Source organism: Pelodiscus sinensis, chromosome 1, assembly GCF_049634645.1.
Source record: "Pelodiscus sinensis isolate JC-2024 chromosome 1, ASM4963464v1, whole genome shotgun sequence".
In the NCBI taxonomy this organism is placed as follows: domain Eukaryota; kingdom Metazoa; phylum Chordata; order Testudines; family Trionychidae; genus Pelodiscus; species Pelodiscus sinensis.
In genome coordinates this window covers 188,332,122-188,353,790 of record NC_134711.1, presented here as the reverse complement: position 1 = coordinate 188,353,790, position 21,669 = coordinate 188,332,122, and the positions used below count along the sequence as shown (strand labels likewise).

General features: G+C 51.9%; 1 protein-coding gene across 5 annotated transcripts in view; it reads right to left on the bottom strand.

Annotated features, from left to right (window-relative positions):
• Positions 1-35: 35 nt before the first annotated feature.
• LOC102447257 (beta-1,3-galactosyltransferase 5-like) overlaps positions 36-21,669 on the bottom strand; it is a 47,509-nt gene continuing 25,875 nt past the window's right edge. For 3 of the 5 annotated variants that reach the window (XM_075912070.1, XM_014573280.3, XM_014573279.3), the window contains 4 exons: positions 13,540-13,662; positions 13,307-13,371; positions 5,183-5,281; positions 36-4,821 (listed from right to left, as the gene is read on the bottom strand). In XM_075912070.1, coding sequence (XP_075768185.1) covers positions 3,865-4,821 — 957 coding nt within the window. In that variant the 5' untranslated portion in view covers positions 5,183-5,281; positions 13,307-13,371; positions 13,540-13,662 and the 3' untranslated portion in view covers positions 36-3,864. Of the gene's footprint in view, positions 4,822-5,182; positions 5,282-13,306; positions 13,372-13,539; positions 15,659-21,669 lie in introns of those variants that run through there. The other 2 variants (XM_014573281.3, XM_075912073.1) reach the window with 2 other exon arrangements.

The following is a 21,669-nucleotide window of genomic DNA, read 5'->3' as shown; positions in this document are numbered from 1 at the left end:
CCCCCCACTGAGCAGGGCCTGTCCCCCAAAAGTGACATACCTCCATCAAAATGGCCCCGACGATAGACCTCCCCACGCCAAACTGGTATCCCACAGAGTGGTAGCTGTTGGGGGTGTCCAGCTTCCACAGGGTGATTACGACCCGCTTCTGCAGGTGGATGGCAGGCCGCAGGTGGGTGTCCTGGTGTTCCAGAGCAGGGGTGAGCCAAGCACACAGCTCTAGGAATGTGGCCTTCCGCATACGGAATTTGTGGAGCCACTGGTCGTCGTCCCAGAGATGCACAACGAGCCAGTCTCACCAGTCCGAACTCGTCTTGTGCCTCCAAATCTGCCTGTCTCCAAAAAAAGTTTGGGGGCAAGGACAGAGCTCCTGCATCCCACAGGAGGGTCTCCTTGGTGCAGTCCTGGTCCATATGGGGCAGGAGATTCATGAAAGAGTCATGAAGATGCAGCAGAAGCTGCAGTATGGCAGCGTGGGACCATAACCTGCCATGCGGCAGCTCAGGCTCCATGGCCAAAAACAGTAAAAAGCAGAAAAAAACCCTGCAAATAAACTACTGTGGTGTCCGAGGAAGCAAGACAACCAGAGCAAGCACTGCAGCAGCTTTGCTTTCCCTCTAGGAGTAGGCAAGCCAGAAGCAGGAGCAGAGCAACGGCTGTCCAGGGGGATCCCTTTAAGCACGCATCTCTGCAAAGGGCAGGCAGCAGCACCTGGAAATAAAGGCTGCCTCCATGCCCTGCAAGAAGCACTTCTGGGTGCCTTTTTTTTTTTTTTTTTTTTTTTTGAAAGAGCATCCGCCAGTCTGGATGCTCTTTTTCAAAAAAGCAGATTGATTTTTCAATCCACATAATACAATCTAGACACTCTTTTTCGGCAAAGGCATTTTTGAAAAATACTTTCAAAGAAGCCTTTGTCGAAAAAATCTTACTGTCTAGATGTAGCCTAGGATAGAGATTAAATGTCTTAAAGTTCCAAGGCATGTGACTCTAAGGGTACGTCTAGACTACATGCCTCTGGTGACAGAGGCATGTAGATTAGGGTACCGGATATAGTAAAATGAAGCGGCAATTTAAATAATCGCCGCTTCATTTAAATTTACATGGCTGCCGCGCTGAGCCGACAAACAGCTGATCAGCTGTTTGTCGGCTCGGCGCGATAGCCTGGACGCTCCCCTGCCGACATCAAAGGTATTTGTCAACCACCCAGGTATGCCTCATCTCAGGCTATCTCCAGTCCTAGCAGCCTGCTCCTAGTCTAACTTCACATTTCCATGACACTTTTTGGAACTGGTACCCAACCATCGTGTACCACAAAGAAGCATATTGCTCAGGCAATAAATTGAGATGGCAGCTACAGTACTCTAGGAATAAAGTTATCCTGTTCTTGGTAACAGGAATTATTTGCTTGCATTGGAAGAGGAACCTACCTGCGTTTAAAGTAGCGGTTCTCAATCAGGGGTCCAGGATAAGGATTTTAAATATCGGTTAACTGAATAGTCGAGTAACCTCATGAATTCTTATCGGTTAGTCGACTATTTTATAGCCCCTGAGGGTGGGGCTGGCAGCCACTGTATCAGATGCAGCAGTGCAGGGTGCCAGACGAGAGCTGGTCCACAGCAGCGCGGGGTGGCAGCAGCCCCTCTCTAGGGGGGCTCTGAGCTCCCAGACCCAGCACGAGCTGGAACTGAGCTGGGCTGCCTGCCTGCCTGGCTCCTAATACACTTTAAATGCAGAGCCGCAGCAGGGATCGGTCCTGGGCCCAGCGTGAGCCACAACTGAGCTGGGCTGCTGGCCAGACTGCCAAAAAAATTACTGGCAGGGAAGTGGGGGCGGGGAATGCAGGTAGTCTATAGCATTAATCTATAAGCTTTTGCTTCTAGATCAATCAGTTAATCGGCTACACTATTACATCCATAGTCCGGGACCCTGAGGCCATGAGCATGTTTCCGGGGTCCATCAAGCAGAGCCCATATTAGGTTTACTGAGGGCCAGCACAAAAAACTCTAAACCCCACTGCATAAGTCTGAAGCCCAAGACTCTGAGCTCTGCTATCCAAGGCTGAAGTTGCAACCTAAGCAACTTACATTCCTGGGCCCTGCAGCAAGGGGCCCCATGTAATGGTGCTGTACGCTACCTCCTAATGCCAGCAGGGTCTTTTATATGTAGAAAACCAGTTGTTGAGGTTCAGATGGGCCATGGCATTTTTATAGCATGCTGGGGGAGACTCAAAGAAAAAACCAGACAACTCCAGCATTAGAAAGCCTCTACCCTGGCATTTTAGAGTAGGAAAGATATGACTCTTGGTTTAAAAAGAAGACCCTCCTTTTTGAAAAATGAATTTCAAAGCATGAGTTGTGCTCTCAAGTAAAAGCTAACTAGACACACACAAAAGCTATAATAACAATCATTTATTAAAATATGACCATGCATGAAGTTTTGTTAATTTGTTAACGTTCTATGAAAATAAGCTAGAGTGTCATATGTTTATATCAGCATTAAAAAACGTTGCATGTGGAAATTCCAGGGGAGAATTAACTCTTATATTTAAAACAGTTACATTTGGCTACATCAAATACACTATATACAAATAGCCCTTTTATTCATTCAGCTTTAACATATCAGGCCTGAGTATGTATGATTATAACAATTGAGACTGGAGTTCTCAAGAGGGACAAGTGGAGTCAGGGCCCAAATCCCAGTATCTAGAATGGAGATGCTTCATTCTCTTGGGTCCCTTTTGAATATCTCAGCATAAAGAGAAATGTCTGAGTTTAGAATTTTACAGTGTTTAATAATTCCTCTGAATTAAAAAATAATCTTGTATTGAGGGGGGAATATCACATATCCAAATGCATTATTTATTTACCAATTCAAATACTCTGTTAGCACTGTTGATTTGTTCTGTCCATTAGGCTCTTGATTAAACCCTGTATGCACAATTTTAAATGGGAAATGTATCATAGAAAACTAATGCAGCAATCTTAAGGACTCAGACATTAATATATGTACTTAACAACTCTACTCCTGCAATGTGTTCTGAATAGGTGGAGCTATGTGCTTGTGTAAAAGCCCCACGGTCTTCAGCATGGTTTCATGTAGATGCATATCTCTGCTCACACAGAGCTGACTGCAAGAGTTGTCCTGCCCTTATTATAGTGTGTCAGGGAATGGCCTTTGAACTGTAAACTTTTAATATTAGGGAAACAGGGAAAAGGAAAGCGAGAATCAAATGACACAGAAGCATTCCCAGCCCATCTGCTGACATTACCAAAAGTGCTGGTACCAAGTCAGAGCAGCTTTGTTGGCTTGTGTTCTACAAGCAAGGCCAAGGTTTGAAAATAAACAAGTGCAAATTGGAAAAGGGGGCAAGATATTTTCATATTTTAAGTAAAAATGCAGATTAAAGTCTTGCTAAAACAAATATTCATCTGTTCTGCACAGGTCCCCGGCTTTACTTCTGTTGGAGTTTTCCTTTGTCTGAAGGCTAGGTTTACCACCTCTGATATGCAAAGAAACCAACGCCCACACACAAAGCAACTCTGATATCCCTCCTTCCCCAACAGCCATTTATATTATCTGAAGAGATAACTCACATAGATAAAATTACTAATATCGTTTCCTTAATGTGTGGAAGTGGAAACATTGGAACGTTTTTAGCTTGACACAGAAACTTCACATTATATATCCCAATTTATTGTGATGATAATGCAAATCTTTAGCTGTATGTAAAAAAAGGCAAATTACATTATTAACTAGTAAATCCGTTTTTAAAAATAGCCCCGCCAGTCAAATACTCGCCACGTGGTAACCCTACTAATGGCTGGTCTTGACACTTTTTTGTGTCCATTTCTTAGTTTGGTTAACTCACACATCTGGGCATTCTTCATCTTTTGATTTCTCCAATAAAACCCAGTAAATCAACAGCTGGTGAGGTTTCACATGATGGGATGTCACAATTTTCTTGAAGCGACAAATAGAGAATCTAACCTCATCTGAGAAGAACGTCTGTTCTGAATGAAGTTCCTCTGGGTTGATTTTTAGTTTAGCGAGACACAGTCCTATGAAAACATCCTCCAGTTTAATAAAAGAGACACTTTCTGAAATATTATAAATCTGACTAACAACATCAGTGGAGAGAACATAACCAGTTCCTGAGCAAAATGGAGGATATGTGCTTGCTGGATATTCAGCTTTGCTCACATACCATTTGCTGCCTCTGTCTCGTATTGGGCGCTCATTCCTCTTTAAAAAGCCTGTGAAGAATCTTGTCCTTCTGTTTTTTCTTAAAAGAAGTTCACTTAAGTAAAAGATATTGACAAACATATCTGTGTCCGTTTTCATCACAAACCGGGATTGAGAACAAAATTTGTGAACCCATTCAATTCCCATCATTGTCTTTAAAGTCAAATTGTAGTATGAATCCATAAAATCCTTCTGTATAATGTCTCTGTATTTCTGACTTTCAAAAATAATTTCAATTAGATCACTTTCTTTTGTGGTTATTCCCAGAAGGAAATATGTCACAATGCGTTTTCCAGCCACTAGTCTGTGTTTCCCCCACGTTTGACGAATAGCCATCCTAGCTTCAAGCTGGCCAGGTGCTGAGGTCACAAGGAGTACCAGAAAAGGCGGAGTCCTACGGCAGTCTATATCTGGCAAATGCAAAAAGTTTCTGGTATATGTTGCAGAAGTCAGGACCGTGACTTCTTCCCTCTTTTGACAAAATATAGAGATTTCAATCAAATTTAGCTTGAAAAAAAACAAACCGACACAGGCCAATACCATAATTAAAAAAAAAATTCTGAATCCTTTGAAAGCCATCTGGAAGAAACAAAAGCAAATGGTACATTGGGAAATAATCTTTGTATTCTTTGTATACCAAACTCTGAGCTACTGCTTGGGGATTTAGCAGAGTTTAGCCTCCCTCACCCCAACAAGACCCACACCAGAAGACCTACTGATGTCAAGGGCATCCATGTAGATACCCCAGGTCCCATGATAGGCTCTTTGCCTCCAACATGACACAGGAATATAACTATGAGACTTACAATGCCAGCAACTCCGCCACCAGCTGTGCTCTTGGAATACATCCCTAAAAACATCTCTACAACATTGATTGTGGGAATCAGGGAGATGTTTCCCATAGACCTGATGGGAAAGGATAGTAATAATAGTTTTATACCTTATTTCTCCATGCATTTTTTGCCAGGTGACCATGCCCTGAGTATGTTGTATATTGATTCAGGAGCTGCTCCTATGCTTTCCTCCCTTTCTGGGGTCTCTAGGAAACAGATTTGAGTCACAATAGCCATTTTGAAAAGGAACAACAGATAAACTGAATTGTGGTTTTTTTTCATTTGTACAGTTCTGTGTTGGTTACTATAATTAAAACACACCATGGTAACCTGCTTTTTGGAGGAGAGATACGAAAATTAAACAGAATAAATCATGCTTGGAATAGAAGAATATTCTTTGGTGGATTCTGTAGTGTGAGGGGAGGATCACCCTGCTCCAGATGAAACCAGGGTTACACTCGGCCCTTGGAAATGGCTGGCACTGTGCAGCATGCAGCTGAGGCAGGCAGCAGCCAATTAGGACCCAGCTGTGCATAATAAGTAGGGGCTGCTAACCCCAGGGCAGGCAGAACTGGGGAGCTCTGACCAGGCAAACTCTGAGGCTGAGGTCTTGCTCCCATGGGCTGAGGGGCACTAAGGTAACAGGGAAGCGGGCAGAACAGAATAAGGCATCATTTCCACTCCCTGCCCCGCCCCCCCTTGCCAATGATGAGTGGTCATTTCAGACTACTTTATGCCTCTGAGCCAGGGGCTAGATGTCAACTGGCAGTGGGTCAATGAGGCAGGAGAGATATAGGGAATTGGGATTCCTGGAGATGACCCCAGAGTGTAGGGGCACTATTGTGGGACAGAACCATGAGGGAAAGAGCACCAGGGGCTGAGAGGGACACTGGGCCTCAACCAGAGTGGAAGAATATGGGTAACTGAGGGTGACACACTGGCCAGCAGAAGGCACTCTGAGGCTGAAGAGTTAATTCCCAAATAGACCAGCAGGAGGTGCCATGATGGTGAGTCACAACCTGTTACATGTGGTGGAGAATGTGGGCACTTGTGGTCTAAGGGACTGGTACAGATTGGGAAAACTGTGCTAACAGAGACTGAATTGGGGATGGTGGGGACAATGGATCCCAGGTATGCAGAGGTCTTCTTTGTTGAGGGCTCATGTGCAATCCCTGGCTGGACTCCCTTGTCAGAGCACCAGCTAAAGGGGACTCGCCAGCAACTGGAAAGGATGGAGAGCCTGCTGAAGGAATATGGGGAGAACCAGTGGGCCATTCAGGAATAATTGGGTAGCTGGTCACAGAGCAGTGGGCCTTGGTAAGACTCCTACAGAAGGAGTATTGGAATAGCCGGTGAGGGCAGAGGGAGGAGCCAGGAGATAAAGTTTGCTACACTTTCAGTGGCCATGGACATTTATGGAGGACTTGCCACTATTGGGATGAGGGCGGAAAGCCACATCCAAACTGGGGAAAGGCACAAAGCTCTATGAGAACCCCATGAGAGCAGAAAGTCAAGGCGGTGCAGACATCTTAGGCCTGTGGGCAGCAGGGGCATCTATAGAGGGGTTGTTCTCACCCATGAGGTGCAACGCAGGGTGGTCTAAAGAAGGTTGAACCCAAGAAGGAGCAAAGGAGGCCCAAGGCAAGAAAGAAGCAAGTGGTCTGCTTCTTGTGCCATGTGTGGGGACATATTAAGAGGCATTGTCCCCAGAAGGGATGAGGGGCAGGAGTGTCTAAGAACCCAAGATCATCACCAACCAGCAGGGTCGATGCCATGGTGATGGTGATAGGCCTGCCCAAGAGTGGGACTATAACAGAGGTCCCAGCACGAAATAGGGACAAACATCGCAGTGGTGGAGCAGGGTACTGTGTGGACCCAGACCCTGAAGGTGGAGGAACCAGAGCAGTCTGGGTTGCATGCAGAAACAGCTGGGTTACAGCTGGAGGCAGCAGAAAAGGGCCACTGCAAGGTGGAGGTGGATGGGACAGACATGGTCAGTGTGACGGGGCGGCCCCGCCCCGCACTCAAGCCCAGGGAAACCACCTGGGGCCGGGGGCGGAGAGGGCCCCACCCACACAGCCCTACTGGGCATGCTCCAAAGGGAGCCAAGGTATAAAAGGCTGCTGGCCTGCTCAGAAAGGGCAGACTGCGACCCGAGCAGGAGCTAGCGACCACTGGCCAGAGAGGGAGTCGCCGGGGGAGCTGAGCGTGCTGCTGCCGGGCCTCTGCCGGGCTCGGCCCCAACGCCGGAGCCGCCGACCGACCACCCGCGACCCGAGTGCTGGAACGGACCCCGCCAACTCTGCAGCTGCCAGGGGGAGGACCACTACAGCCCATCGACCGGCGCCGACAGGTGGGACCGCGGCCGGCTGCGAGCAGGGGGTAGGAAGCGGCCCAGGGCAGGGAGCTGGAGAAGCCCCTGAGGGCTCGGGGCGTTGCGGGGAGGAGCCCCCGCCGAGCCGGTGGTGGGAACCACCCGAAACTACTAGGGCCCTGGGTCGGGGTCCGGTAGAGAGGGAGGGCCCGGACCCCCCTACCCCTGCTGCCTGAGACCCTGACACGTGGGAGCAGGGTAACAAACTGCAAACTGTGAACTAGGCCTCCGGGCCTGCAAACTGGGAACTAGGCCTCCAGGCCTGCAAACTGGGAACTAGGCCTCCGGGCCTGCAAACTGAGGACTAGGCCGGGAGGCCGTATTTCCCCTAGCACAGGGGCATTGTACTTTGGGACTAGGCCGGTGGGCCGTATTTCCCCTACGAGAGGGGCAGTGTACTTTGAGGGCTAGGCCCAGACAGGCCGAGTTAGGCCCCGGATGGGGGTGGCAACCCCAAGACAGGGGCGAGCCCCCCGACACATGGTGGAGAATGTGGGCACGCGACCCCGCCCCTGGACAGAGGGGCTGGCAAAGGGGATTGGTAGATGCGGGCCGCGAGAACCCCGGGGACAGAAACCGGGGTTGCTGACCTGGCGACAGCGGTATGAAGGGGACCTGACCGAACTGCGGAGGCAGTTGGCAGGCCTACAAGAGCGACAGGACCGATGGGAGCGGGAGGTCGCGAGCCAGTTGGGGGCCCAGGGAAGGGCGGTGCCCCCCGGGGTCTGCCCCTTTGGGCAAGCGCCGATTGCCGAGCCTGGTAGGGGGCCAACGGACCCTGCTAAAATGGTGGTGAGACTTAGAGTAGAAGGGAACCCCACGGTGGCACTGGTGGACTCAGGGTGCAGCCAGACCCTAGTTAGGGCCGACCTAATATCTGAGCCAGAGCCAGCCGGGGGCCCCATCCGGTTGCTGTGCGTACACGGGGACGTACGGGCGTACCCGACAGCATGGGTGCGGCTAGATGATGGCCAGGAGGTGGGGGTCTATAGCGTGGGGTTGGTCCCGACGCTCGCCTACCCCGTGATATTAGGCCGCGATTGGAGAGGCCTAGGCCGGGTGTTGCGGGAGTGGGGCCAGCAGTCAGTGCCAGGGCGGGGCACCTCCCCACACGACCTGGAGGAAGCCGCCCAAGGCAAGAGTCTAAGGGGGGAGGAGAGGCCGAACCCAGGAACAGCGGCGGGCTTGCCACCGAACCAGGGAGACCACCCCGCCTGGGAGGAGGAAGTCGAAACCCTAGAAGTAGAGGGCGACTTTATGAGAGAGCAAAGGGAAGACCAGACCCTGAGTCGAGCTTGGGAGCAGGTACAGGACCCAGGGGAGGGGACCAGCCAAGATCCCCGTAAGCCCCAAGGCCCTCGGTTCTGTGTGAAGGCAGATCGGCTATATAGGGTGGTCCGGGAACCCCAGATGGGGGAAGACATCTGGCAGCTCCTGGTCCCCCACAGGTTTAGGAACGCCGTACTCCGGCTGGCGCACCGGCTGCCTTGGGCTGGCCACCTCGGGCGAGAAAAGACCCTGCAACGGATAGGGATGAGGTTTTTTTGGCAGGGCATACACCACGCCGTGAGGGCCTTCTGTGAAACCTGCCCCGAGTGCCAACTCACCAGTAGAAAGGGGGTGCCGAAAGCCCCCCTGGTGGCCCTGCCCGTGATAGGGGTCCCCTTTGAAAGGATCGGGTTGGACCTGGTGGGACCCCTAGAAAAGGCCAGCTCAGGCTGTCAATACATCATGGTGGTGGTGGACTATGCCACCCGTTACCCAGAAGCGGTTCCCCTACGTAATACCACCGCCCGCACTCTTGCCGAAGAACTTTTTAAACTGTTTGCTCGAGTAGGGATACCGAAGGAGATCCTGACCGACCAGGGGACCAATGTGTCGTCCCGGCTGATGGCAGAACTATCGCGGCTACTGAACATCCACCCTCTGAGGACGACGGTTTACCATCCCCAGACAGACGGCCTGGTGGAGCGTTTTAACCAAACGCTAAAGACTATGCTGCGTAAGTTCGTGGCTGAGGACCCTCGACACTGGGACAAGCTCCTACCAGCCTTGTTATTTGCCATTCGGGAGGTCCCCCAGGCGTCAACGGGTTTCTCCCCATTCGAGCTCCTATATGGGCGACAGCCGAGGGGAATACTCGACCTTTTACGAGAAAGTTGGGAAGAACAAGAATCGCGTGTCCAAGGGACAGTACCCTATATCTTACAGCTGCGGGAACGCCTGCGGAAGGTAGGGGAATTTGCCAGGGCTAACCTCCTACAGGCGCAGGAGGTCCAAGCCCGCTATTACAACCGAGGGGCCAAACTCCGCTCCTTTGAACCGGGGGACCACGTCCTCGTCCTGCTGCCCTCTCGAGAGTCCAAGCTATTGGCCCGATGGCAAGGCCCGTTCGAGGTGGTCCGGCGAATAGGGACGGTGGACTACGAAGTGAGGCTGCCGGGGAGGAGGAGAGAGGTACGATTATACCACATCAACCTCTTGAAGGAGTGGAAGACCGCCGAAGGACTACTGGTCACCCCATATCCCCCGGATCCAGAGCTCGGGCCAGCCGTAGAGGACCTCCAGGGGGAGGCTCAGGTAATGATGGGCCCCGAGTTGAGTCCAGTACAGCGGGGAGAATTACAGCGAGTGGCCCAGAGGTTCGAGCCGTTTTTCTCCACTCGACCCGGCCGCGTCCGCACCACGCATCACCACATCGCTACCCGGCCAGGCCATAAGGTGCGAGACCAACACAGGCCCCTCCCTAGGAAGATGTGGGGAACAGTCCAGCGGGAACTCCAGACCATGCTAGAGATGGGAGTGGTGGAGGAATCTCATAGTGAGTGGAAGAGTCCCATAGTTCTAGTCCCGAAGCCAGACGGCACGACGCGATTTTGCATCGATTTTCGAAAAGTGAATGCCATCTCGCGGTTCGATGCCTACCCGATGCCCCGAACCGAGGAGCTCTTGGAACGGCTCGGCCAAGCGGAATACTTCTCCATCCTGGACATGACGAAAGGGTATTGGCAGATCCCACTGACACCAGCCTCTAAGGAGAAGACGGCCTTCCCTACACCATGGGGCCTGTTTCAATTCGTGACCATGCCATTCGGACTGCATGGGGCAGCGGCCACGTTCCAACGATTAATGGACCGATTGTTACAGCCCCATCACGCCTACGCAGCCGCATATATAGATGACGTGGTGATCTATAGCCCAACGTGGACGGCCCATCTGCAGCATTTAGAAGCCGTATTGAAGTCCCTGAAGGAGGCCGGCCTCACAGCCAACCCGCGAAAATGCCAGCTGGGACGCCGGGAAGTAACCTACTTGGGGTACACGGTCGGGCAAGGGACAGTACGACCGCTGGTGGACAAAGTGAAAGCCGTGCAGGAGTGCAAGACACCCGCAACCAAAAAGCAGGTACGCCAGTTCTTGGGGCTTGCGGGGTACTACCGCCGGTTTATCCCCGGTTTTGCGGACATTGCAGCCCCTCTATCTGACCTCACGAAAAGTACCCAGCCGAACAAGGTACAATGGTCAGCGGACTGTGAGGTGGCTTTCAGGACACTGAAGGACCAGCTTACTAAAGCCCCGGTCCTGTTCCACCCAGATTTTTCAAAGCCCTTCCTACTGCAAACGGATGCATCAGAAAGAGGCTTGGGGGCAGTGCTGTCCCAACAGGCAGAGGGAGGGGAGCACCCGATGGTATATTTGAGCCGCAAGCTCTTCCCACGAGAACAGAACTACGCTACCATAGAAAAGGAGGCACTGGCAATAAAGTGGGCTGTAGACGCCCTAAGATATTATTTATTGGGCAACACGTTTCAGGTGGTGACAGACCATGCCCCCCTGAAATGGTTAAATAGCATGAAAGAGACGAACCCCCGTTTAATGCGGTGGTATCTATCTTTACAGCCGTACAATTTCAGTATAACCCATCGCCCAGGGAAGGCGCACACGAATGCTGATTTCCTTTCCAGAGGGGGGGAAGAAGAGACGGGAACGGGCGAGAGGATAGGTACCCACTTAAGGGGGGGGGGTGTGACGGGGCGGCCCCGCCCCGCACTCAAGCCCAGGGAAACCACCTGGGGCCGGGGGCGGAGAGGGCCCCACCCACACAGCCCTACTGGGCATGCTCCAAAGGGAGCCAAGGTATAAAAGGCTGCTGGCCTGCTCAGAAAGGGCAGACTGCGACCCGAGCAGGAGCTAGCGACCACTGGCCAGAGAGGGAGTCGCCGGGGGAGCTGAGCGTGCTGCTGCCGGGCCTCTGCCGGGCTCGGCCCCAACGCCGGAGCCGCCGACCGACCACCCGCGACCCGAGTGCTGGAACGGACCCCGCCAACTCTGCAGCTGCCAGGGGGAGGACCACTACAGCCCATCGACCGGCGCCGACAGGTGGGACCGCGGCCGGCTGCGAGCAGGGGGTAGGAAGCGGCCCAGGGCAGGGAGCTGGAGAAGCCCCTGAGGGCTCGGGGCGTTGCGGGGAGGAGCCCCCGCCGAGCCGGTGGTGGGAACCACCCGAAACTACTAGGGCCCTGGGTCGGGGTCCGGTGGAGAGGGAGGGCCCGGACCCCCCTACCCCTGCTGCCTGAGACCCTGACACGTGGGAGCAGGGTAACAAACTGCAAACTGTGAACTAGGCCTCCGGGCCTGCAAACTGAGGACTAGGCCGGGAGGCCGTATTTCCCCTAGCACAGGGGCATTGTACTTTGGGACTAGGCCGGTGGGCCGTATTTCCCCTACGAGAGGGGCAGTGTACTTTGAGGGCTAGGCCCAGACGGGCCGAGTTAGGCCCCGGATGGGGGTGGCAACCCCAAGACAGGGGCGAGCCCCCCGACAGTCAGGTAATACAAGGCTATGGTGGAGGAAAATATACATCTGTGTGGTCAGATGAAAGAAGAGGAGACACATCCCTGGAGGGACAACTGGTGCAGGCTCAGACTCCTCTACTCCCAGGAGTGGTGATTTTGGAGGGAAGGGAAGTGTAATGAGGTGGTCATCAACTCCAGGTGAAACCATGGTTAAACCCAGCCCTGGGAGAGGGCTGGAACTGTGGAGCAAGCAGCTGAGGTAGATAGCAACCAATGAGGGCCTAGGTGGGGCAGTAAATAGGGGCTGCTAAAGCTCAGACGCACACTTTTGCTCCAGCTCTATCTTCTTGGGTAATCTAGAGAGGGTCCTGAGACAGAGCAGGGCCAGGAAAGGGCAGGCAGAGCTGGGGAGCTCTGTCCAGGCAAACTCCCAGGCTAAAGTCTTGCTCTCAAGGCCAGAAGGTAATGAGGCAGAAGTTTCACATGCCCTTGCCAATGGTAAGACTGCAGTTTTCCCTGAGGCAGGGGCTAGAAAACAACTTGCAGTGGGTCACTGAGTCAGGGTAAATATAATGTATTGGGGTTCCCAGGGAGGACCCCAGAGTGCAGGGGCACTGCTTTGAGAAAGTAGCATGAGGGAAAGGGCACCATGGGCTAGGAGGGACACTGGGCCTGAATCAGAGCAGAAGAATATGGGTAACTGAGGGTGAGACACAGGCCAGCAGAAGGTGTTCTGAGGCTGAAGACAAATTCCCAATGAGTCCAGCAGGAGGCACCACTTCAGTGAGTCACAACCAACTACAGTCTCTTAACTACACTTATCCGCTCAGTACAAACCTTAATATATAGAACAAGCCAGAAGAGCTACAAAGTTTTAGTGATGGTAAAATAAAACATTTCCATGTTTGTAATTTAACTCCAAGACCATTATAATTGAATTATTTACATATGTACATGTGTGGTCCCAAAATTCTTTGAAAATTGCAGTAAAAAAAATAAAACTTTAGAATAAAGGAAAGGAGGCCAGAGAAGATAGTTTAAAGTAATTTTTTTCTGATTACCTTAGCTAGTGCCATTCTAGAGCAGCTACCCTCATCTCTGGGTCTCTGCAGAGCCGCCCTATTCCCTAGAGTAAGGGGAAGAGAAAAAAAATGGTACAAAAGAGGCCGCTTTCTCCCCACTTCCTCTTGATAGGGAAATTACCTTGGCCTTCTAAAACTAAAAGTGTTGGGCTTCTCCCCACACAAGGAATTAAAAAGACATATGATATGCATAGAAAGGCAAGTTCACATACTTCAGAGCCACAGGTTTCTCTGGAGCTTAATCCTCTGACTAGGATTGTTCTGTCTAGGATGTCCAAAACCACTTCAGTGTCCTTCTTTTATTTCAAATCAGATACATATCCAGAAGTCTGTGTCTGCGAAAGCCATGAAAATGTCTGGTCACTAGCATAAATTTACTTAAAGTTCTAAATAGCTGTTCTTGGAGCCAAATCAGCACGCTTTACTCACATGATTGGTCCTATTACTTGCAAGGATATTCCCTTCATACATAAGACAAATGAGATTTGGCTATTGATTTATTATAGTTCATCTCCAACTTGAGGTCTGCAGTGAACTGCATTGCTGAACTCAACTCCATTGTTACTTGATACAAATCCACTGTACAAATAAATAAAAATGTCACATATCTTCTTCCATTCATTTCCCTGTTAACTGTCCTTCAATTTTTAAGCTTCGGAGAGGTAGCCAAGTTAGTCTGTACGGGTATGTCTACACTACAAAGTTAGTTCGAACTAACGGACGTTAGTTCGAACTAACTTTCATAGGCGCTACACTAGCGCTCCGTTAATTCGAATTTAGTTCGAACTAACGGAGCGCTTAGTTCGAACTAGGTAATCCTCATTCCACGAGGATTAAGCCTAGTTCGAACTTGCTAGTTCAAATTAAGGGCTGTGTAGACCCTTAATTCGAACTAGTGGGAGGCTAGCCCTTCCCAGCTTGCCCTGGTGGCCACTCTGGCCAACACCAGGCAAACTCTACTGCCCCCCTCCCGGCCCCGGAGCCCTTAAAGGGCCACGGGCTGGCTACACAGTTTGTGCCAGTTGCTAGGCTGCCAGCACCCGTGCCAGCACACCCTGCACCTGACACCCATGAGCCAGCCATCCGATGACAACCAGCCCTCCCCCTCTTCCCGGGACCAGCCTGGCGGCTCCCAGGACCCTGCCCGGGGCCGCAAGAGGCGGGCGCCCGCGTGGTCTAGTGCGGAGATCGTGGACCTCATCGAGGTTTGGGGGGAAGCCTCCAATGTCCACGATCTCCGCACTAGCCACAGGAACGCGGCCGTCTACGGCCGCATGGCTGCCAGCCTGGCCGCCAGGGGCCACCAGCGCAGCCGGGAGAAGGTGCACTGGAAAGTAAAGGACCTGCGACAGTCCTACTCCCGGGCCTGCCTGCCAGGGGCTGACCCGGAGGCGTGCCCCCAGTTTTTGGCTCTGGACCGCCTCCTGGGGGCTCATGCCGTCTCTGCCCCCCGGGACGTGATAGACCCTGGGGCAGAGGGACTGCTCCCAGAGACGGAGGAGGAGGAGGTGGAGGAGGGCTCCAAGAGCCAGGAGCCTGCCGGCAGCCTGCCCAGGACCAGGGACCCCCGAGGTACCCCACAGAGCCGCTCACCTGTGTCGTCCGAGGCCGGGGAGGCGTCCACATGTTAGTACCATCATGCTCCCCTTATGTGTACGGGGGGCTGGGGCGAGAGGGAGCCCAGGGACCATGTGCCAGGGCCTTGCCCACCACGGAGCAGCAGCTGGGGATCCTGCAGAGGCCCTGGCCTTGCAGAGGGGAGCTGGGTTTCACACACCTGGGCCCCTGGGGTAATTGACCGCTGGTCTTGTTTCACCACAGCAGCAGCACCTGGGCCTGCAGGGCCCACCACCCCGCCTGCAGCAGCCGCCTGCGCCCGGGCCAGCAGGAGAGCCAGGAACCAGGAGGAGTACCAGCGGCGGCACCTCCGGTTCATGGAGCAACAGCTCCGCATCCAGGAGCACTGGGTCCAGGAGGACCTTCGGCTGCGCCGGAGGAGCTTGGAGGCACTGGAGGAGCAGGGCCGTGCCCTCAGAGGCCACTTCCAGAGCCTACTCGACCGCTTCCCAATTCCTCCTGCTCCCCCTGCTCTTGCTCCTGCTCCCCCTGCTCCCGCTCCTCCTGCTCCCCCTGCTCTTGCTCCTACTCCCCCTGCTCCCGCTCCTCCTGCTCCCCCTGCTCTTGCTCCTGCTTCGTCCACACCCCCCATTCTTCCTGCCCCACCCTCCACAACCATTCCCCACCTACGCCCCCGGACCCGCAGCGTTGCGAGACAGGAGAGGCAGACGGACCCCCACCCCTGAGCTTTCCTTTCCCTTCCTCCCTTCCCTCCCCTTCCAGCTCCCTCGTCCCAGGTTTCCCCTCCCCTCTCCCACCCTCATTCCTCCCTCCCCCCACCCCAGTTATGTGAAATAAACAGACATTTTTGTTTGAAAAACAGGTGTCTTTATTTGACAGTAGATAGGGAAGGGAAAGGGGAGGGGGTAGGGTGGAAGAAGGCCCCAGTGGGGCATGCAAGGGAGAGGTCAGTCCTCCTCCTCCTCCACCAGGAAGCTCTCCCGCAGGGCTTCCTGGATCCGGACGGCCCCCCGCTGGGCTTCCCGGACGGCGGCAGTGTGGGGCTGACTGTAGTAGCCAGCCATGCGGTCAGCCTCAGCCGTCCAGGCTGGCAGGAAAGCCTCCCCCTTTCTCTCACACAAATTGTGGAGCACACAACATGCTGCCACCACGGGAAGGATGTTGTGCTCGGCCAGGTCCAGATGGGTGAGGAGGCATCGAAAGCGGGCTTTCAGTCGCCCGAAGGCCCCCTCCACCACGATGCGGGCCCTGGTCAGCCTGGCATTGAAGGCCTGGCGGGAGGGAGTGAGGTGCCCCGTGTAGGGCTTCATCAGCCACGGCTGCAGTGGGTAGGCGGCATCCCCCACCAGGCACATGGGCATGTCCACATCCCCGACCCTGATATGGCGGTCGGGGAAGAAGGTCCCGGCCTGCAGCCGCTGGCACACGGAGGAGTTGCAGTACACCCGGGCGTTGTGTGCTTTGCCGGACCAGCCCACATTAATGTCCGTGAACTGTCCCCGGTGGTCACACACGGCCTGCAGGAGGATGGAGAAGTACCCCTTGCGGTTCACGTAACGGGACACCTGGTGTTCCGGGGCACGGATGGGGATGTGCGTCCCGTCGATGGCCCCCCCGCAGTTGGGGAAGCCGAGGGCGCCGAATCTCCGGATGACAGCGTCCGGGTCGGTGAGGCGGACCACCCTGCGGAGCAGCACCCAGTTGATGGCCTTGACCACCTGCGGAGAGACACAGCACAGCGCCAATCAGTGGGGCGCCCGGATGGCTGGGAGCGTTCGTGCCCTGGCAGTGCCCCGCGCCCCACTCCCAGAAGCAACCCCACTGGCGGCGTGTAATACGGCCGGGAAAGACCGACCCCTCCGGTGTGGGGCACTTTCGCCTCCTCCCGCCCCCCCTTTGTCCCTGGGGCGGCCCATCCCCTCCTTGCAGCCCCCCCTCCTCCCCGGCGCAGTGGCCGACGAGTGCTGTACCTGCATGAGCACCACCCCGACGGTGGATCTCCCCACGCCGAACTGGTTCCTGACAGATCAGTAGCTGTCCGGTGTGGAGAGCTTCCAGAGGGCGATAGCCACCCGCTTCTGGAGGGGGATGGCAGGCCTCATGCAAGTGTCCCTTCTGCGCAGAGCAGGGGCGAGCCACTCGCAGAGCTCCAGGAAGGTGTCCCTCCTCATCCTGAAGTTCTGGGTCCACTGTCGGTCTTCCCAGCACTCCAGGATGATGCGGTCCCACCAGTCGCTGCTGGTGTCCAGACGCCAGACGCGGCGGGGCACGCCGGTGCCGGGGCACCGCCGTGGCTGCTCCACGGCCCCCAGGGCAGCCAGGTGGAGAGGCAGGGGGCTGACGTGTACCAGGTGGTGCCAGGCAGCCTCGAGCCATTGGTGGCAGGCTTGCAGCAGCAAGTCCAGAAAGTGCACCAGAAGGTACAGGGCGAGCTCTGGCTCCATGTTGCCACCTGCGGCTGCGTCCCCGAAGGGAAGCACCGACACAGACAGGCACAGAGACCAACGCTTTGCTGTCCCTCGGCGAGGTTGGCAAGCAAGCAGGAAAATCTGAGAACCGGCTGTCCAGGGGGGGTCCCTTTAAGCACGAGCCTCAGATAGCCTCTGACAGCAGCCACACAAAGCAACTACTGACCTGATGCCCTGCCAGAACCGGTTTCAGCTGCCCTTAAATGCGCCCCTGCGTCCAATCAGTGTGGACGCGCTAGTTCGAATTAGCAAAATGCTAATTCGAACTAGTTTTTAGTTCTAGATATGTTAGTTCGAATTAGCTTAGTTCGAATTAACTAATTCGAACTAAGTTAGTTCGAATTAATGTTGTAGTGTAGACGTACCCTCAAGGATAAACTTAAAAAACAACAAAAATCGTCTGATTGCACTTTAAAAACTAACAAAACATGTAGATGGTATCATGAGCTTTCGTTGGCACAACCCACTTCTTCAGATGACTGGAGGACATCACAGCCCATTTCTTCAGATGACCGGAATGTTCTATGTCCTCCGGTCATCTGAAGAAATGGACTGTGCCCACAAGGGCGCATGATACCATCTACGTGTTTTGTTAGTCTTTAAAGTGCTACCAGACTATTTGTTGTTTTTTAAGTGCTTCTGTTCAGAAATATGTTTTTAATGTGTTTGTAAAGCTCCTAGCACACTTTTGAGTGTTACACACAGGGCTCGACAAATAATACAATCTACTCGCCTGTGGCAAGTAGATTGTAACCCCGAAGAACCAGGTTCGGGCGATCTGCATATGCACAGAACGATCTGCGCATGCGCAGATCGCCGGACAGCGTGACTGGCAAGTGGGGCTCGCCGCCGTTCGGCGAGCCCTAGTTATACAAATATCTGAAAGTGTTAATAGTAGTAATAAAACACAATACCTCCTCTCTCACTCCCTTAAAAGGCCTGGGAGTAAAAACAGTGAGCAACAAAGGGTAGGAATAAATTTTCAGAATGGAGAGGGGTAACTAGTGGCGTCCTCCAAGGGTCAGTCCTGGGACCAATCCTTTTCAACTTATTCAGAAATGATCTGGAGATAGGGGTAAGCAGTGAGGTGGTAAAGTTTGCAGATGATACCAAACTATTTTGGTAACAGGAAACTTGGAAATGGCGGAGATGCTCAATGACTTCTTTGTTTCGGTCTTCACCGAGAAGTCTGGAGGTGTGCCTAACGTAGTGAATACAAGCAAAGAGAGGGTAAGTTTAGAAGATAGGATACACAAAGAACAAGTTAAAAATCACTTAGGAAAGTTAGATGTCAGCAAGTCACCAGGTTAGATAGACATCTGTCAGGATGGTGTAGACAGAGCTTGGTCCTGCCTTGAGGGCGGGGGGCTGGACTCGATGACCTCTCGAGGTCCCTTCCAGTCCTATGATTCTATGATCTATGAACTTATTACTTGCTGAATTTGTCAATGGTACTACAAAACATACTGTGCAAAAATATTTGTTCCTGTGCTAGTAAGAAACTGTGCAGAAGACTCAACATTCTAGCTGTTCAAGTATTGAAACCATTGCAAACACAAACTCTTGATATATTCAAATTACTGAAGAGACAAAGACCCAAAGTAGGCTACATATACGTTGCAATGCTATTTCGGGATTGCTATTCCAACGTCCCTGTAAACCTTATTAAACGAGGAGTAAGGAGAGTTTCAGAATAGCGGGTTATTTCAAAATTTGGCACTGTATAGACAACATTAAAATAAGCTATTTCAAAACAAGATCAAAATAAGATACGCAATTTGTGTAGCTCAAATTGCGTATCTTATTTCAAACTACAGTGCAGTGTAGACATAGCCATAGTTTCCTATTGAGATAATTAAAAACCTTTTCAGAAATTCATAAGAACATAAGAACGGCCATACTGGGTCAGACCAAAGGTCCATATAGCCCAGTATCCTGTCTGCCGACAGTGGCCAGCACCAGGTGCCCCAGAGAGGGTGGACCGAAGACAATGATCAGCGATTTGTCTCCTGCCATCCCTCTCTAGCCTCTGACAAACAGAGGCCAAGGACACCTTTTTGTCTCCTGGCTAATTGCCTTTTATGGACCTAACCTCCATGAAATTATCTAGCTTCACTTTAAACTCTGTTATAGTCCTCGCCTTCACAGCCTCCTCTGGCAAGGAGTTCCACAGGTTGACTACATGCTGTGTGAAGAAGAACTTTCTTTTATTAGTTTTAAACCTGCTACCCATTAATTTCATTTGGTGTCCTCTAGTTCTTCTATTTAGGGAACTAATAACTAACTTTTCTTTATCGGCCCTCTCCACACCACTCATGATTTTATAGACCTCTATCATATCCCCCCTCAGTCTCCTCTTTTCTAAACTGAAAAGTCCCAGTCGTTTTAACCTCTCCTCATATGGGACCCATTCCAAACCCCTAATCATTTTAGTTGCCCTTTTCTGAACCCTTTCCAAGGCCAAAATATCTTTTTTGAGGTGAGGAGACCACATCTGTATACAGTATTCAAGATGTGGGTGTACCATAGTTTTATACAGGGGCAGTAAGATATTCTGGGTCTTATTTTCTATCCCTTTCTTAATAATTCCTAGCATCCTATTTGCCTTTTTGACCACCACTGCACACTGTGTTGAAGTTATCAGAGAACTGTCCACGATAACGCTAAGATCTCTTTCCTGATTTGTCGTAGCCAAATTAGCCCCCATCATACTGTACGTATAGTTGGGGTTATTTTTCCCGATGCACATTACTTTACACTTATCCACATTAAATTTCATTTGCCATTTTGTTGCCCAATCACTCAGTTTGGTGAGATCTTGGGGTGTGTCTAAACTACATGCCTCCATCGACGGAGGCATGTAGATTAGACAGATCGGCAGAGGGAAATGAAGCCACGATTAAAATAATCGCGGCTTCATTTAAATTTAAATGGCTGCCCCGCTCTGCCGATCAGCTGTTTGTCGGCAGATCGGGGCAGTCTGGACGCACCGTGCCGACAAAGAAGCCTTTCTTAATCGGCACAGATAAACCTGGTTTCACGAGGCATACCTGTGCCGATCAGGAAAGGCTTCTTTGTCGGCGCAGCGCGTGCAGACTGCCCCGATCTGCCGACAAACAGCTGATCGGCAGAGCGGGGAAGCCATTTAAATTTAAATGAAGCTGCGATTATTTTAATCGCGGCTTCATTTCCCTCTGCCGATCTGTCTAATCTACATGCCTCCATCGACGGAGACATGTAGTTTAGACACACCCTTGGAGTCCCTCACAGTCTGCTTCTGTCTTGACTATCCTAAATAGAATCATAGAATCATAGGACTGGAAGGGACCTCGAGAGGTCATCGAGTCCAGCCCCCTGCCCTCAAGGCAGGACCAAGCTCCGTCTACACCATCCCTGACAGATGTCTATCTAACCTGTTCTTAAATATCTCCAGAGAGGGAGATTCCACCACCTCCCTTGGCAATTTTTTCCAATATTTGACTACCCTGACAGTTAGGAATTTTTTCCTAATGTCCAATCTAAACCTCCCTTGCTGTACTTTAAGCCCATTACTCCTTGTCCTGTCCTCAGAAACCAAGAGGAACAAATTTTCTCCTTCCTCCTTGTGACACCCTTTTAGATATTTGAAAACCGCTATCATGTCCCCCCTTAATCTTCTTTTTTCCAAACTAAACAAGCCCAGTTCATGAAGCCTGGCTTCATAGGTCATGTTCTCTAGACCTTTAATCATTCTTGTCGCTCTTCTCTGTACCCTTTCCAATTTCTCCACATCTTTCTTGAAATGTGGCGCCCAGAACTGGACACAGTACTCCAGCTGAGGCCTAACTAGTGCAGAGTAGAGCGGCAGAATGACTTCACGAGTTTTGCTTAGAACACACCTGTTGATACAACCTAGAATCATATTTGCTTTTTTTGCAACAGCATCACACTGTTGACTCATATTCAACTTCTGGTCCACTATGACCCCTAGATCCCTTTCCGCCATGCTCCTTCCTAGACAGTCGCTTACCATCTTGTATGTATGGAACTGATTGTTCCTTCCTAAGTGGAGCACTTTGCATTTCTCTTTATTAAACTTCATCCTCTTTACCTCTGACCATTTCTCTAACTTGCTAAGGTCATTTTGAATTATGTCCCTATCCTCCAAAGAAGTTGCAACCCCACCCAGTTTGGTATCATCTGCAAACTTAATAAGTGTACTCACTATCCCAATATCTACATCATTGATGAAGATATTGAACAGTACGGGTCCCAAAACAGACCCTTGCGGAACTCCACCTGTTATCCCTTTCCAGC